Below are 19,446 nucleotides of genomic sequence, written 5' to 3'. Positions count from 1 at the left end.
AAGCATTTTGGACAAAATGTAAAGATCTTCCTATGCTCTTTGCTATTTCCCGTAATGATTTTCCTTGATTTCTCATCGTTTGAACAATTTTTTTCTCATCTTCGGTACAATGATGATTTCGTCCCATTTTCTTCAAAAGAGTCCTATTTTTTATAAAATTGTTGCTAAAATTTAAATTATACTTACTGTTTCACGTAAATAGGAACAAAAAATTGCACAAAAAAAAAATTGTATATAAACAAATTACAAATTACTGATGTGTATCTATTTTTATGAGCAAATAATTTTTTGTAATTCAAATAAATTCGTTTTTAAAAATCAACATGAAAGCAAATAGTTGCCAGATTTTTGACTGACATGACATTGCCAGATAGAAATTTTAATAATATGATGTATTCTTAACGCTTGCGAGGAAATTTTCAATGTTACCGCCATTTAAATTTTTTCCAATTAGGTGTATCTATTATTTTGAGCAGATGTGTATTATTTTTTAATATCATAAAGAAATAAAAAAAAACATATTTGCAATAAAGAAATGCTGATAAAAACTGCCTATAAATTTTAGAACAGTTGTTAAATATTTTAATGGTTAAAATGACCTGATTAATACTTGTTGATAATCCGAAAACTTTTAGTTAAATATGAAAATGTTGCATATAAATGTTAAATCTAATATTTATGTAATAAAAATTAAAGGAAATTGAAGTTTACCACTGGCAAAAATTATGAAAATCATGACTGTGATTGGATAATTACGTGATATATAGATACAGTGCAAGTTCGATTTTCGCGACTAATTATAAACCATATCTGTCTCGAAAACTGAATTTTCGTGATAACAGAAACCAAAATATTATGTAATATTTAAAATTAGAATTGTGTTTATTGAATCCAGTTGTTTAGTCACATTAATTGATTTAAATTGTAACCAGAATCCATTATTGAGATAAAAATCGGAACAATGGCCGAGATATGTACATCTATATATACAAAAATTAAATGGTCCATGTATGTATTGCCATCACGTGAGGACGGCTGGAACAATTTGGCTGATTTTTTTTTATTCGATTCGAAATTTTTTAGGAGATGGTTTGTAAAGAAAAAAAATTCAAAAATTTCAGTTAAAACTCGGACATTTTTTTTTTGGAGTCCAGTTAACTATGTATAATAAAAAAGCTCCCTAAGGTATGCAGTACAAATTTAGATATTTCATTTGCAAATAAATAAGAACAGGCAGGTGTATCTGGTTTTGTGAAAATTGATGAACTAACATTAGTAAATGCTACCGGGCGAAGCCGGGGCGGTCAACTAGTATATAATAAATACATATATATTACTGAATATATGAGCAACTATAACAGTTTAAAACTTTTGCTAAAATTGTACATAGTTCAAATGCAAATGGATGAAGTCTTTAAGTAAAATTGACAAATATTTTTACTTCATAAATAACTAAGCACGGCTAGATATCTATTTGTTGATATTACTGGTATAAGTGAAACTTCCAGAGTAAATAGTTCAAATATATGTAATCAAATATTTGAGGAACTATTCAAAGCTTTGAATAAATTATTTTTTTAATTCCATTATCGAAATCAAAAAATTTATTGAAATTCATTCCTTTCAGAATTCATACTTTATAGAATTACTTATTTATTGAATCATTCAAATTTTATTCTATCCAAATCTATTACATTCCTTTAAGAAATCACTCATCATACAATTAATTTCTTCTTGAATCATTCAAGTTTTCGTTAATTTATATCGCAATAATATGTACACCCAAAAATATGAACCCTTTTTTACTTCCTTGCCTACTCTAAAATATGAACTTAATGCTAAAAAATATGAACAGCTTATATTCACAGAGTTGAAATTTAATTCAAGAGGGTAGTGGCCAAATTCTAATTCAACAGCATAATAATTTGATTTCCCTAGGTGTTTGTGTGGGAAAAATGTTTGTAGATGGAAATTAGATGTCATTCGCAATTATGAACAGTCTTGCAAAAGTAAACTGGCCTGGTTTTAATTAGTTTTTATTATCGCGAGTGCACTGTATAGGGAATGATTAAATTTGATTTCCATTCATTTTGCAAATGAATGAGGAAAAAATATTTTTAAAGGTTGAATGAATTCTTTTGTGAATTCAACGATATTTGAGTTTTATTTATATAAAAGTCTTTGACGGCTTAATTTTTAACATTGCAGGTTCTATAATACCGATAGTTTATGAAAAACGGGTTTTATTTTCGCGAGCTTTGTTTTTTTTAATTTGATTAAAATTTTTATAACCAAAAAAGGGAAATCACCATTTTCCAATATCAGCAACGATTCTACGACCAAAGGCCTGTCATTTTTATTCCAAAATTTATCAAACTAATTCAGGTTTCAAGGTGAAGATTTCCAGTAAAGAAATTTAAGAGTCGACATGGAATTAGACTTTAAAAAATGACGGGCGAGAAATTGTCTTCGAAATCTCATCTTATTGATCCAATTGTGAAAGAGTAATGAAATATGAGAAAACGGCATCCGAAAGAAAAATATGTAAAGAGCGAATAAATTGTTTGCCCTGTTCAAATTCGAATGACACAGACAAACGGATATTGTTGGTTCTTGGAAAATCGAAAAAATCACGCGCCTTTAAATGCTTTTTAAATAATTCTGTAATATTCTAATAATGCCTGGATGAAATCATTTATATTCAAGGACTGGAAATATTTGATGCAAAGCATTTGGGTTTGTTGATGGAAGGGGAAAGAGGAATGGAAAGGGTACTCTGTTTCATGTACATGAATTTTTTGTTGAGTATGTCATCCACATTTATTCGTTCATATTCGTTCTGTACAGAAATGTCAAAAACTGAAAAGCAAAAACTTCACTGTGTGGCACGAATGCAGTTTTTAAAAATGTGTTGCAGCAAATGTGAAATAAATGTGTGGACCGGGACTAAAAACCAGTTTAACCGAAAAAGTGTGTTTTTGAAAAACCGGTTTCGATTATTGTCTTTTAAAAACACCGGTTAAGCGGTTTCGATTTTTGTCTTAAAAAACCCGGTTAACCGGTTTATATTAAATTTTTATTTAATGGAAATTTAGCATTTTTGAATTCTTTATCCAATTATTTTATACCTATCTCTTACGATATGTTGTCAAATGCTACAAATTTCTATAAAATAAATCAATAAATGGTATCAAAGTTTTCCATAAATATGTTTGAATGAGCTTTAGAAAATATATTTTATTAAAACCGGTTAACCGTCTTACATAAACCGGTTTGTCAAAAAACCGAAACTGGTGGAGCTTACAAAGATGAAAAAACCGGTTGACCGGTTTTGGATACTCTAACCGGGACTAAGGAAAAATTTTGTTTCCTTCAAAATGTCTGCCGCAAAAAGGAGTTTTAATTTTTGATAACGCGACGGGACTCCCAGTTGAGGAACTAAAAAGTGATGATAGTTTAATTATAGCAATGAATCTACCACTCAATTACACTGCTCTTATTTATCCGTTAGATCAAAAGGAAACAACCTAAAAAACTTCAGATTCTACCTACGTTCTGTGATCTACAGTGTATCAGTATCTAATACCTGAAAAACCCTGGAACGCATTGCCCGAATTCGGTACCGAATGAAGTCAGAGGATAAGATGTCCTTAAATATTTTACAAAATATAAGTCAGGAAGAAAATTCTATTTTCACAAAAAACGCAACAAGTACGTTTTTAGAAATTACCACAGAATACATATCTAGAAATATTTCCACAAAATTTGAAAGAATTCAATTACAGGGTAACTCTGAAATAAGTAACACTATCTGATAAACAAAACAATAAAGATAATAAACGATTAATATCAACAACAACAAACACGCATACATTTGGGCAACAACATACAAACGTATAAATAAACACAGTCAATACAAACGAAGTATTATTAATCAGAAATAAGAACAAGATTCCAACTCAAAGAAAAAAATGTAAGAAAAAGAATAAATAAATAAAATTGCCAGGCGTTGGTTAATTTCGGTAGCAGAATTTGGAATAAAATAAACACAATAAATCTCAACAAATGGAGAACATTTCAAAGGGATATGTGTTTGTGTTGTAGTCATTGTTCGGATACTAAATGGAATGTAGTTTGTACATCAAATATATTCACTCCATACAGATTCCAAGCAATTGACTCCAACACCCTGTAAAACAGATGACGTGAGAAAACCCATGAGTGTGTGCGTAAAATTAAAAAAAAATACATGTAGTTCCAGAAATTTGTGATTGTATTTGCGAGCTTTCAAATTAACTTTAATTAAAGTTATTGTTGTTTGTATGATTTATTGGCCCTGACGATTTTGATGATGACGATTTGAAACGACGGAAGTTCGAGCAATTAACATGAATCCAAAAGTTACAAGCAACAGATTTTTACTAAACGCCAATTGGAATTGAATTTATTGTAGTGGATGAGTGTATGGATGGATGGATGGGAAAACACCGGTTTGGTATGTTTTCCCAAAATAAGACAACCCCACCCACCCCAACTAGCTATAAAATAAAGATAAAAAATCTGTAAATCTTAAAGATGAAAAAGAAACTTACCTAAATCCTCCATTGTTGCAGTTGAATTGACACGACTTTTTTGCGTTAAATTAATAATTTAAATAAATACAAATTTTTAAAACTTTTAATTGCTCTTCAAATTAAAATTTATGTATAATAATCACAATTTTTTCTTTTTTTGCTTATATTTTTTTTTTACACAAACGTAAATCTTGTTTCTTTATGTTGCCGTAAATGAATCTGCTCCAAATTCTTTTCCCTCAATATTTCCGCGAATTTTATAAAAAAAAACTGTAAAACTATTTTGTAACTTCGTTTTAATATTTCTTTTTTCGCAATTTATTTTAATAATTTGTTTCTGTACCACGCACACAATTTTTACCATTTATTTATTAAATTTTTCTTGGTTATTTTTATTTATAGGTTTCTTTCATTGAAATGTTTTAAATTGAAGTTGCTGTGCTCGACTAATCAAGTTCTCTGATTCACTTTTATTCGGCATTAAAAAAATGTCTGTTAATAAAAAAAAATATGTGTATTTTTTCTTCTTGTTGTTTTGTGCTCCCCACCAAACGTCCCCTACCTGAAGATCCAACACATGAAATATACAACAAAAAGAAGAAACCGAAACAAGAAACCAACAACAAATTAATAATCCAATCGGTATCTACTGCTGCACACTTCAATCATACACAAAACAGAAACAACAGAAAAACATGTCAACAAAGCGAAATACCAGTAGAAAACAGAATTCGAAAGTAAACAATGATGAGAAAATAATGTGTGACAAAGTGTCAAACAAAAAAACGTAAGCGACGACGTAAGAAATTACTTGCGGAAATAAATAAAATCATGCAATCACAGAGTTGTATATTTTACACGTTATTTTTAAATATGTTAATGAAGAGTTGCCACACGATTACTCAATTATTCGTATGGATGCAAATCAATTGATTCTAAACAGAGGTTCGCATTATTTAATTCAATTTAAGCTTAATACCATAAAATCTAAATTCTGAATTTAAAAATATCAACAATTCATTACATACACTGCGTGTCACAACTATATACACTAAGGTGGACCCCCAATGTATGAAAAAATTTAAAACTCATCTGTTTCAAAAACGAAGGGCAGTTTTGTGTGAGGTTAGGATAAAAAAAATCTGAAAAAAATTTCAACTCGATCGGTTAAAAATTGGCGTGCCGCACGGGGGTCAAAGTTCGTGAGAACGAAATTGGTGGTAAATGGATAGAAAAAGGTGCATAACTACTCAGGAGTCACCCCTAGGTAGGTAAAATGTATGAGCAACCCCCATTATTTTCGTATCCCCAATATTTTTCTAGAACAAACATACCCCCTATCTCCAACCGTTCAGGGGGTCCCCATACAAAAAAAACTGAATTTTCACGAAAATTTTCCAAATTAAAAATTAATGGAATTACACAACGTATAAATATGTTCTAAACTTCATTTCGTGAATTACTCTTCACATTTTACTAGCATTAATTAAACACCCATTTCTATTGTCAAAGAACGCAAAAAAGTGAATAGACCAATTGGCTTGTTCATTGAGTTTTATTTTATTTAGCAATGTAATCATAAAATGCCCCTTTAATAATGAGCGGTTGTACCTAAGACAGGTAATATTTAAAATTTTTAAAAACATTACATTTTTAATTCCATGAAAATTATTTTTGTTTTATGGTTTATATTCCACGTATTAATTTTTAAGTAATAATATAACAGGTAATATTACTAAATATTGTCAAATTTTCCAAACAACATTGAAAAACCCATTGATGTACTTTCGTGTTTTTTATTTCGACCAGATATATAAATCTAAATTTCAGTTATATTTTTATTGGTTTTTTACGAAGATTATATATATGTAAAAATATATTCAATGAATTTTAAAAAGTTACCTAAATTCATTGAGAAACATTTGCATAACATTTTTTAAAATATACACCTTATTTTATGTACATAAAAGTATTGACCTTTTAGTTGTTCTATGACTTTTATAAATAAAACATACAAACTGTTACAAAATATTAAAAAATAACTGTAATTTTAAAGTAAATTTATGAGCTGTGAAAGTGAATAATTCTTCATTTAAATTAAAACTAACAGTAGTTCTGGAAAAAGTGAGTACAAAGAAATAAAACAATTAAAACTAAAACCTAAAAACTAAATTTTTCAATAGAACATGTTCGCATTTGAATTGCAATGGCATCATCAACGACAAAAATTAATTTGAGATCGCAACAGCATAACATTTATTTGATTGAATATGTTATTCCGCAGCTGTTGGGATCAAAATTGCCGTCTAAAAAAGAAGTTCTTGGTGTATTTTTTTTTCACACTCGTACACTAAAATTGGAAGTGCGAAAAAGTACAACAATGGCTGCAAACGAAGTGCTCCTTTTCTGGAATAAAGCACGAATTCCGACCCGAGACAAGTCTTCGGTCATAAAGCAAATTGAGAAGCTGTACCAGAAGTGGAGGAAATTGAACAAGAGCTCAACAAGAGGAGGAACGTCGCATAAAGTAAAAGAGGATAAGTTTGTCGAAGAATTAGACGATCTCTTCGATATTGCTCATGTTAATGCACTCACCACGATTAAAATAGAGGAGGATAAAAAGTTTTTGCTTGCACAGAGGAAAAAAGGCCGCCAAGGCAGCATGATTGGCATTGACATGGCTCTTGTAGGCATTGAAAAACGAAAATTGGAACGAGAAGAGGCAGATGAACGGCGATTACGAGCAACTACTAAAATTAATACCTTAGCAATGGGTACAGTGCAATTCACATCATCTACCGAATCGTCAGGCAATGTTGGCGCTGGTGGAATGGAATTGGAAGTGGACGCTCTACCGTCGGCTTCGGAAGTTGTTAAAAGAGGAACACAGTTATTTATCAATGAACGGATCGTTTCTGCTTTGGATAAATGCATGATATCTGACCGAAATGCAATGTATTTAATGGCTGCAGTAGCTGAAGGACTTGGTCACAACGTATCAAATTTGGTATTAAATCGCTCGTCAATTCGAAGATACCGTACTGCAAATCGACAAAAAATCGCTGATTTTGTAAATTCAATTTAATTTCAATACTAATATAAATATTTTATTCCATTACAGTTGAAGGCAACAGCATTTTTTGTAGTGCACTTGGATGGCAAAATACTGGAAGACATTACAGGAATGAATAAGATTGATCGCCTTCCGGTTATTGTAACTAATGGCGAAATCGAACAAATATTAGGCGTTCCAAAACTAGATTGTGGAAAAGGCAAAAATATTGCAGCGGCCGTTTATCAACTACTGGTAGAATGGAACCTTTCGAAACGAGTTCAAGCCATGTCTTTTGACACGACATCATCAAACACCGGTGAATTTGCAGGAGCTGCAGTTTTACTTGAACAGTTATTAGAGAGAGATTTGATGCATCTTCCATGTAGACATCACATATATGAATTGGTGCTAAGAGCAGTGTTCGAAGAAAAAATTGGAAAAACTTTTGCTCCAGATGTTTCTCTGTTTCGCCGTTTCCAGCAGAATTGGGAAAAAATCAATCAGAATGCATTCGAAACTGGAGTGAGCGATGAGATCGTTGCTTCGAAATTAATTACTGCTCCAGATGACATCATTACTTTTTGCATGGTACAACTATAGAAAAGACAACGTCGTAACGACTATAAGGAACTATTGGAACTGGTTGTTTTATTCCTTGGAGGCGATTTTGGCGAATATAAGTTTAAAGAACTCATACCTATTCACCACGCACGATGGATGTCTAAAGCAATTTATTCACTGAAAATATTTATGTTCAGAGACCAATTTAAACTGGGAAAGTCACAATTGGATGGAATTCGAGATGTCTGTGTGTTTATTGTTCGTCTGTACGTGAAAGTCTGGTATCGCTGTACTGAAGCTGTCAAAGCGCCCAATCAGGACTTCAACTTTTTGAAAGCACTTCACTCATATGCAGACTTGGATAAGAATTTGTCAAAAGTAATGGTAACAAAGTTTATCAGACATTTGTGGTATCTGGCGGAGGAGGCTATAGCTCTCGCCTACTTTGATTCAGATGTTTCGTGTGACATAAAACGAAAAATGTTGGCAATTATGTGCATATATGATGGAAAAGAAATCCTTGAAGAAAAAGACAAGGAAGTTCAACTTGAAAAAGATGAAGAAACTGGAGAAGAAGATGATGATTGGGATGAAGATGATGAAGGACCTATCCGAAGCATGAAAAAAATTGCGGTTAATTTTGCAGAAGTAACTGAGCAATTTTTGCCGAATGACTTGAGCGCTTTCGTAACTGTGAAAACTATAAACTTTTTTCTACGCTTCAACTTGCCGCATGAATTTATACGATATCCGCCGGAAACGTGGCCACAGCGCGAAGATTATCAGCAAGCACTAAAAATTTTTGAAAAAATTCACGTAGTAAACGACACCGCTGAAAGAGGCGTGAAAATTATGGAGGACTACAATAAAATATTGTGCAGGAACGAAGAGGAAAAGCAATATTTGATTCAAGTTGTCGGTGATTATCGCAAAAAATATCCGAGTTTTGAAAAAAGAAATTTAATATAGCATAACATAATTATTCATAAATAACATCAATAAACTAATTTATTTTATTGTAATAGTAATTGTATATATTTTTATACCCTTCGCCATGAGTGGCAAGGGTATATATAAGTTTGTCATTCCGTTTGTAATTTCCACATTTTTCATTTGCGACCCCATAAAGTATATATATTCTGGATCGTTATAGATAGCGGAATCGATATAGCCATGTCCGTCTGTCCGTCTGTGTGTTGAAATCAACTTTCCGAAGCCCCCAAATAACATACATACATGATTCATATATCAATATCTCCGGAATTCTTCCGGCTCGGTTGCTATTTAAAATCGAGAAAATCGGTCCACAAATGGCTGAGATATAAGGAAAAAACCAGGACAACCTCGATTTTTTACCTATTTTTGACCTATATCTGGATTACTAAGTCATTAATATAGACAATATGGATATCTAATGATAGATATTTCAGAGACCTTTGCATCGACGTATATAAGACCATAGTAAGTTGGACCTGGGCTGAGATATAACCAAAAAAACCAAAACACAATGTAATTTGTTATTGTTTTCCATGACGTCATGCAAATATATGTATAATAACAAACAAATCTTTATTTGTATGTATGTATGTATGTATGTGTTTTTTTGTCAATTTTCAGCAATGCGAATTTATATACCAGATGGTGTCGATTCTACAACAAGTACAACATTTACAAAAACCACTTGCAATTTGTTTTTGTTTATGTGGTTTAAGCTGTCAAAGTTTGCCTGTTGTTTGTGTTACTTTTACGTTTGTTGTAGCATTCGCCGCAACAATCACAGGATAATTGACAGCTCAAACTGCATTAATCAGCTGTGATATCAACACCACCTAGTATATAAATTCGCCTTGAGAGAGAGCTTTTTATAATGTGTTCTCAAAAGAGCAACTCTCTCACGCGTACACAGAACCAGTGTTGCTATATGTTTTTTGAAGAAAACTTTTTATTTCTAAGTACATACTAAAATTACAAAACCCAATTCGTACATATATGTAATCAAACTGAGATAATTTATGTGAATTTAGTGCTGGAGACACTTTCAATATATTCAAATCAATCTCCCCATTTAGTGAATGAATTTGGGGACTATCATTTTGAAATCATCGGTTCAACTTATTGATATCAATATTCCAAAAAAAATATTTTTTTAAAAATAAAACTTTTTGCGTCTCAAAAACCTTGCTAAAAAGGGAAAACTTGACATATGGTAACACTGCACAGAACACATATTGTACAAAAACAACAACCACGTTGTTTGAGCACGTTGCTTTTGCGCTTATTTCATTTTTGTTGTTGTTTGTTGCTATTGTCAACAAATAATTGAGCAACGCAACCACTCCCAGCAAGGCGAATCTATAGAAGGTGACGACAGAACTACAACATGTACAAAAACAACAGGTACTTTGTTTTTGTTAAAAGATAGTCGAACTGTCAAAGTTGCCTGTTGTTGTTTTTGCTTTTGGGTTTGTTGTATTTTTCGCCACAACAATCACAAGTGAATTGACAGTTCACTTGTCTAAACAATTCGCCTTGACTCCCATATTGTTATTCTATTTTTTTAGCCGTTTTTAAACATGAAAGTAAATAACAAACATTTCAGAAAAAGCTTTTTGTTCGATTGTTGTGTTTAATTCTTTTAATACCCTTCATCATAAGTGGCAAGGCTATAACATATGTATATTTAAGTTTGTCATTCCGTTTGCAATTTCTATAAAATTTTATGAAATTTCAACAGATTATGTAAACGATTCTATATTGGATTTGCTGTTACGGTTCCATATGTGTTCTCCTATTTTAAGATTTAATTTTAATCTTATATACAGGGATGGAAAATTATATTTTTGTTCCGTATTAAAATAGTATTAGAAAATTACTTTCTTCATCACCAGAGTACTTAAAATTTTAATATTACTGTAGCTTTATGTTGTAAACAGTCATCTGTTATCACAAAATTGTCTATAGAAAGTGCTGTTGAATACGAGATTTTCTATAGAAAATGCTGTTATAATAGACAAGATTTTTAAAGAAAATTATGTTTTTCATACGATTTTCTATAGAAAAAATACTGTTATACACAACATGTCCAAAAAATATAGTTATAGGCAAGATTTTCTATAGAAAATTATTTTATTTTCTATAGAAAAATGTTACACTCAAGATTTTCAACAGAAAATATAGTTATACTTAAGATTTTCTACAGCAAATATTGTTATACATAAGATTGTTTATAGAAAATATTGTTCTACGCAAGATTTTCTATAGAAAATATTGTTCTACGCAAGATTTTCTATAGAAAATATTGTTCTACGCAAGATTTTCTATAGAAAATATTGTTCTACGCAAGATTTTCTATAGAAAATATTGTTCTACACAAGATTTTCTATAGAAAATATTGTTCTATTCCAGATTTTCTATAGAAAATATTGTTCTACACAAGATTTTCTATAGAAAATATTGTTCTACACAAGATTTTCTATAGAAAATATTGTTATAATCAAGATTTTCTATAGAAAATATTGTTATACTCAAGATTTTCTACAGAAAATGTTGTCCTACACAAGATTTTCTATAGAAAAAATCGTCATACACAAGATTTTCTATAGAAAATATTGTTATACTCAAGATTTTCTATAGCAAATATTGTTATACTCAAGATTTTCTACAGAAAATATTGTTCTACACAAGATTTTCTATAGAAAATATTGTTCTACACAAGAAAATATTGTTCTACACAAGATTTTGTATAGAAAATATTGTACTACACAAGATTTTCTATAGAAAATATTGTTCTACACAAGATTTTCTATAGAAAATATCGTCATACACAAGATCTTCTATAGAAAATATTGTTATACTCAAGATTTTCTACAGAAAATATTTTCTATAGAAAATATTGTTCTACACAAGATTTTCTATAGAAAATGTTGTTCTACATAAGATTTTCTATAGAAAATATTGTTCTACACAAGATTTTCTACAGAAAATATTTTCTATAGAAAATATTGTTCTACACAAGATTTTCTATAGAAAATATTGTTCTACACAAGATTTTCTATAGAAAATATTGTTCTACACAAGATTTTCTATAGAAAATATTGTTCTACACAAGATTTTCTATAGAAAATATTGTTCTACACAAGATTTTCTATAGAAAATATTGTTCTACACAAGATTTTCTATAGAAAATATTGTTCTACACAAGATTTTCTATAGAAAATATTGTTCTACACAAGATTATCTATAGAAAATGTTGTTCTACACAAGATTATCTATAGAAAATGTTGTTCTACACAAGATTATCTATAGAAAATGTTGTTCTACACAAGATTTTCTATAGAAAATGTTGTTCTACACAAGATTTTCTATAGAAAATGTTGTTTTACACAAGATTTTCTATAGAAAATGTTGTTTTACACAAGATTTTCTATAGAAAATGTTGTTCTACACAAGATTTTCTATAGAAAATGTTGTTCTACACAAGATTTTCTATAGAAAATGTTGTTCTACACAAGATTTTCTATAGAAAATGTTGTTCTACACAAGATTTTCTATAGAAAATGTTGTTCTACACAAGATTTTCTATAGAAAATGTTGTTCTACACAAGATTTTCTATAGAAAATGTTGTTCTACACAAGATTTTCTATAGAAAATGTTGTTCTACACAAGATTTTCTATAGAAAATGTTGTTCTACACAAGATTTTCTATAGAAAATGTTGTTCTACACAAGATTTTCTATAGAAAATGTTGTTCTACACAAGATTTTCTATAGAAAATGTTGTTCTACACAAGATTTTCTATAGAAAATGTTGTTCTACACAAGATTTTCTATAGAAAATGTTGTTCTACACAAGATTTTCTATAGAAAATGTTGTTCTACACAAGATTTTCTATAGAAAATGTTGTTCTACACAAGATTTTCTATAGAAAATGTTGTTCTACACAAGATTTTCTATAGAAAATGTTGTTCTACACAAGATTTTCTATAGAAAATGTTGTTCTACACAAGATTTTCTATAGAAAATGTTGTTCTACACAAGATTTTCTATAGAAAATGTTGTTCTACAAAGGTTTTCTATAGAAAATGTTGTTCTACACAAGATTTTCTATAGAAAATGTTGTTCTACAAAGGTTTTCTATAGAAAATGTTGTTCTACACAAGATTTTCTATAGAAAATGTTGTTCTACACAAGATTTTCTATAGAAAATGTTGTTCTACACAAGATTTTCTATAGAAAATGTTGTTCTACACAAGATTTTCTATAGAAGATGTTGTTCTACACAAGATTTTCTATAGAAAATGTTGTTCTACACAAGATTTTCTATAGAAAATGTTGTTCTACACAAGATTTTCTATAGAAAATGTTGTTCTACACAAGATTTTCTATAGAAAATGTTGTTCTACACAAGATTTTCTATAGAAAATGTTGTTCTACAAAGGTTTTCTATAGAAAATGTTGTTCTACACAAGATTTTCTATAGAAAATGTTGTTCTACACAAGATTTTCTATAGAAAATGTTGTTCTACACAAGATTTTCTATAGAAAATGTTGTTCTACACAAGATTTTCTATAGAAAATGTTGTTCTACACAAGATTTTCTATAGAAAATGTTGTTCTACACAAGATTTTCTATAGAAAATGTTGTTCTACACAAGATTTTCTATAGAAAATGTTGTTCTACACAAGATTTTCTATAGAAGATGTTGTTCTACACAAGATTTTCTATAGAAAATGTTGTTCTACACAAGATTTTCTATAGAAAATGTTGTTCTACACAAGATTTTCTATAGAAAATGTTGTTCTACACAAGATTTTCTATAGAAAATGTTGTTCTACACAAGATTTTCTATAGAAAATGTTGTTCTACACAAGATTTTCTATAGAAAATGTTATTCTACACAAGATTTTCTATAGAAAATGTTGTTCTACACAAGATTTTCTATAGAAAATGTTGTTCTACACAAGATTTTCTATAGAAAATGTTGTTCTACAAAGGTTTTCTATAGAAAATGTTGTTCTACACAAGATTTTCTATAGAAAATGTTGTTCTACACAAGATTTTCTATAGAAAATGTTGTTCTACACAAGATTTTCTATAGAAAATGTTGTTCTACACAAGATTTTCTATAGAAAATGTTGTTCTACACAAGATTTTCAATAGAAAATGTTGTTCTACACAAGATTTTCTATAGAAAATGTTGTTCTACACAAGATTTTCAATAGAAAATGTTGTTCTACACAAGATTTTCTATAGAAAATGTTGTTCTACACAAGATTTTCTATAGAAAATGTTGTTCTACACAAGATTTTCTATAGAAAATGTTGTTCTACACAAGATTTTCTATAGAAAATGTTGTTCTACACAAGATTTTCTATAGAAAATGTTGTTCTACACAAGATTTTCAATAGAAAATGTTGTTCTACACAAGATTTTCTATAGAAAATGTTGTTCTACACAAGATTTTCTATAGAAAATGTTGTTCTACACAAGATTTTCTATAGAAAATGTTGTTCTACACAAGATTTTCTACAGAAAATATTGTTATAGACAAGATTTTCTACAGAAAATATTGTTATAGACAAGATTTTCTACAGAAAATATTGTTATAGACAAGATTTTCTACAGAAAATATTGTTATAGACAAGATTTTCTACAGAAAATATTGTTCTACACAAGATTTTGACCTATATCTGTATTATGGATATCTAATGATAGATATTTCAAAGACCTTTGCAACGACGTATATGAGACCATAGTAAGTTGGACCTACAATCGAAAAAATATTTTTTAACCCAAATTTTTTTTTCACTAAATTTTAAAAAAAATTAAAAAACAATTTCGAGAAAAAATTCCAAAAAATTGGAAAAATAAAATTGAATTTGTGTTTACCTAAAAATATTTAAAATTTTTATTTTAAAGTATAATTTGGTGAAGGGTATTTAAGATTCGGCACAGCCGAATATAGCTCTCTTACTTGTTTTCTATAAAATATATAGTCCCCTCATGTTTCTATATGTGGTCAAAATTTGGTGAAATTCTACTTCCACAATGTGGGTCAAAAGATCAATTGAAATATTACTTTTGTTCTAGATGTCTACTAACACAACAATTTTAAACTCAATTATTTCGAAATGGTAAAAAAGTGATACACTATTGTTTTACTAAGGGGACGATATGTATTTTAAAATAAAATTGAATTTATTTATAAAACAAAAATAAAATTTCAAAAATCAAAATTACCTCATATAGTTTAAAGAGCATAAGAGCATAAAGAAGTAAAAAAGTAATTCCAATGTACATATGTACATATTTTGTTTTTGGTTTCTGCTAAACTGCTCAATTCATTTTGTAAATGATGAAAAGCTAAACAAAACTGAATGAAGAAAAAATATTCAATTTGTATTAGATTTGAATTAAGAACAATTTAATAATTCAAAGGTTGAATGAATTCGATTATGAATTAATTCAAAGATAAATGAATTGTATTTAAATAAAATTGTATTTAAATCGAGACAAAATCGGCACTCATAAAAAGGCTGATTATCTAATGTGCTGTTTTTCTATAGCGAACGAGTACTTTGAGTGGAAATTTAACATGTGTTTTGTTATTGTAACAAAATACAAAATACATGTAAAACGTCCACTCAAAGCACTCGTTCGAAAAATAGCACATAAGACTTTTGAAACTCTTCTTTTAATAAGTTGTTAGGAAAGTCTCTGGCAGTTGTATTACCGATCAAAGGGATCTATGGATTTTTGTAAAAAAAAATTCTATGTACTATGGATTTTTACGGATGGTCACTAGCATTTTCCAACCCAAAAAACAATATAACCGGACGCATCCTTACTTGTCAATTAATTTACAAAAACGTTAATCGTTTCGAAAAACGTTTTTGTACTCTTGGATAATGTTTAGCATGAAGTTGCTGACAGCAGTGTGTAACAAACAACATAAACCTACAAATCATATTTTCTAGTTCTATTATAAGATTAATTTTACTCACACATTTTTTGTACTTGTTTAGTTAATAAATACAATCGTTTATTTTATTTAAAATATTTATTCAGTGCTGCACAGTTGTTTTTTTTTTATTCAGTTTTTAATTTACAAACTATCAAAAAAGTATGTATGTAGGTATGTAATAATTAGTAAGTTTGTATGAATATTGATTTTAATTTAAATTCACTTAAGTTTAGCCTCTGTTTAGAATTCAAAAGTGATAAAATTAATTTTTTGCAAATTAAATACGTACAAATACATCAATAGAATTCTTATTTTAATTTCAAATCAGATACAACATTTAAAGTCATTATTTTATGTTTACAATTGAAGAAAAAAGGTATTTATGATGACATTTAATAAATATTTAGGGGATTTACAGTTTTAATTATCAGAAGATCATAAAATTGTATACTTGTATTTATATTTTAATGTATAAAATAAGATTTTTTTAATATGTTTATTTTTTTTATAATTTTTAAGGCATCATACTAACTGTTAATTCTTTAAGTTCTTTGTTCTCATATTTGCTGAATTTAGTTATAGCTAATATTACAGTTTTTATTTCAATTATGATATTCATATATTATATATTATCTTATACATCTCTCTTATAATTAAAACCATAAATCCTTTAATTTTAAGTATAAGTAGTTTATTTTTTGTTTATAATATTGTATTTATTTCAATTTCTTCATGTTACTTAAATCTAATATTGAAAGTTTGGTATTTTTATTTATTATTTTTAAACAACAACTGTAGAAAAGAGAATTGGTTACAAAAACTACATCTACATTCCAATATAGAAATACAAATTCCAAAAAAGTCTATGATTTTTGTATACATTTATATAAAAAAAGTAGTATAAAATTATAAAAAAGCAAATAGGTGGAATATTATAAAGAAAAAGTCATTAATAATAATAATTAACATCAAGTCTTTTAATTTCGAAATTGTATATAAATTTTATTTTCTTTTTGTATAGGTATGTATAACTATTTAATATAGTTTTATTAAGTGAATGGGGGTGAGTAAGTAGTGATTAGTTGGTGAGTTATTTTTTGTTTCAAATAATAAAAAAATAAAAGTTTTATTTTTATAATAAATACAATTAACAATGATTTAATAGAATAAAACATATATTTAAACGGCATTTCGATTAATAAAATGAATATTTTGTTTTTATATTTAACGCATTGATAAACTTTAAGAAGAAGAAATTTCCACAGTAGAAACTTTAGCTAAAATGCTAAGAGTTTTGAAATGAGTGGAACAAGGAATGCAGAATCTTTAGAACACAACTAGGGTTTTTAATTTCCCGACCTTTTTTGATTCCCGGGAATCGGGAAATTTTTTCTACATTCGCGGGTACCCGGCTATTCCCGAAATATATAATGATACTGTAAATTAGGAATATTATAGCCAAATTTCATATAAAAACTTAGTGTTATAATTATTAAATATCAGAGCTTCGAATTAATTAATAAAATTTGAGCTTAATTCACTAAAATCTTAAATAATGTCAGCCTTTCATTCCATAAATCCATTCCTAATATTTAATTTTTTAGATTCATTCCAAAGCCTTTGTTTAAACTGAATTAATTTTAAAGTTAATAACAGAATTTATTCAATCTTTGAATGATTAAATTTTTGTTAAATCAAATCATTTACAAAATTAATTGAAAAAATTGTCTAAGCCTTTTTGTACAAGATTTGAATTGAAGAAAAATTTAATCAATTAATAAATTTATGAAGCTATTTTGTTATGGATTTGAAGAAGAAATTTAAATAAATTAAAATTATTCAATAAGAAATAAATTCTATAAATAATGAATTCACTTTTTAAATTTTCATACGAAAAACCCCAAATAAATAATAATAAGCGCTCTATTATTGCCAAGATATAAGCAAAAAAACTGTAAAAAACTTTTCACTGTTTTTTGGTGAAAAAAAATAGAGTTCTAACTTGTTATCTATGTATTTTCGTCAGTTTTTAATTTTTGAGTAGTTTAATTCATCGAGTAGTGAAAAATTGGCGAACTTCCCGGGAAATTTGTACCGGGCTCTTGAAATAAACATCAAACAAATTTAGCAGGTCTTTTCAATAACATCATCAATTTGTTTATTCGGCGAACAATTACTCATTCGCGAATGAATTTGTCTCGTTTGAACAACTATGTTCTTGTTCAAACAACGTTGTCAAAACATTTGTTTGCTCAACTATCAGCCCAATTAAAAAAAATAAAAAGAAAACTATGGACTTAAACATAGACAGGTTTTCCCCATACAGAGGAACATGAACAAATTTGTTTCGTAATTCTACCGATGTTTTGGTCTTGTGCACACAAAACGATAGCTCGTCAAGACGTGTGGTAATATTATTATGAATTGTCAATTATTAACATATTTCGCGAAAAATACCGTAGTCTATTTATGTGGATAACAGCTCAACATATATTAAATTATTTATTAAATATTCATTTTATGAAATGCCGAATTTATGTATTTAAAGCAGTGTTTTTTTGACTTGAAGATGATCAGATCAGCGAATCTTTGTTGATTTGGGTTCTAGACAGTGATCGAAAATAACTCGTCCATATACCAAAAAACCCAAATTGTGATTTATATTTTTGTGATAAAAATAAATCACTGAAAATAACAGTTATAAAATGATTTTTATTTAAATGGTTTGGTATGACATTTATTCGTTTTTGTTGTTTTTTAATGTGAGATAAACAATTCATTTATTCTTGTTCTTAATAACTGCTACTTTCTCTTTTATTTACATACAATAATATATTGTTAGTCATTTTTAACAAATTATGGAAATAATATGATAAGTATGAAGTAATGAAGTCTGAGTAACAGAAATGAAAAATTTTTTTTAAATTGTTTTAATCTTTTGATAAATTTTATATATTTAAGAGTTGATTTGCATCAAATGCATTTTTGCGATTTATTTTTCTTGTTCGCAAATAAAAGTCATAAGCTGACCTTTACGAAAAAAATAAATTATAAATCACTCATCCAGATTATTTGTGTTTGTTTCTTTTCTGTTTCTCTCAACCCCAAACCTAAAATATTCTCGAATAAATCACTCTCTCACTGATATATCACAAACAATTATTTTTAAATGGCTGCGAATGAGAATTGAAATGAAAGTGAACCTGTTATTTTCGGTATCTGGTTCTAGATAATATTTGTAGTGCTGTCATACACAACGTCAGAATATGTTTAAATTTGTTATCAAAATTA

At 28.4% G+C, this 19,446-nt stretch overlaps 2 protein-coding genes across 3 annotated transcripts in view; one reads left to right on the top strand and one right to left on the bottom strand.

Moving 5' to 3' along the window:
• Pax (Paxillin) overlaps positions 1-5,135 on the bottom strand; it is a 109,295-nt gene extending 104,160 nt beyond the window's left edge. Inside the window, exon 1 of the mRNA XM_065499465.1 lies at positions 4,593-5,135. Within this exon, the coding sequence (XP_065355537.1) occupies positions 4,593-4,605 (13 nt within the window). The 5' untranslated portion in view covers positions 4,606-5,135. The remainder of the gene's footprint in view (positions 1-4,592) is intronic.
• Positions 1-19,446, top strand: part of LOC135949986 (uncharacterized) — a 260,167-nt gene that overhangs the window by 59,469 nt on the left and 181,252 nt on the right. The gene's annotated exons all lie outside the window — the stretch shown is intronic.

This window comes from Calliphora vicina, chromosome 2, assembly GCF_958450345.1.
Source record: "Calliphora vicina chromosome 2, idCalVici1.1, whole genome shotgun sequence".
Classification (NCBI taxonomy): Eukaryota; Metazoa; Arthropoda; class Insecta; order Diptera; family Calliphoridae; genus Calliphora; species Calliphora vicina.
The sequence above is the reverse complement of the archived record's forward strand: the minus strand, read 5'-3'. Positions and strand labels throughout refer to the sequence as shown.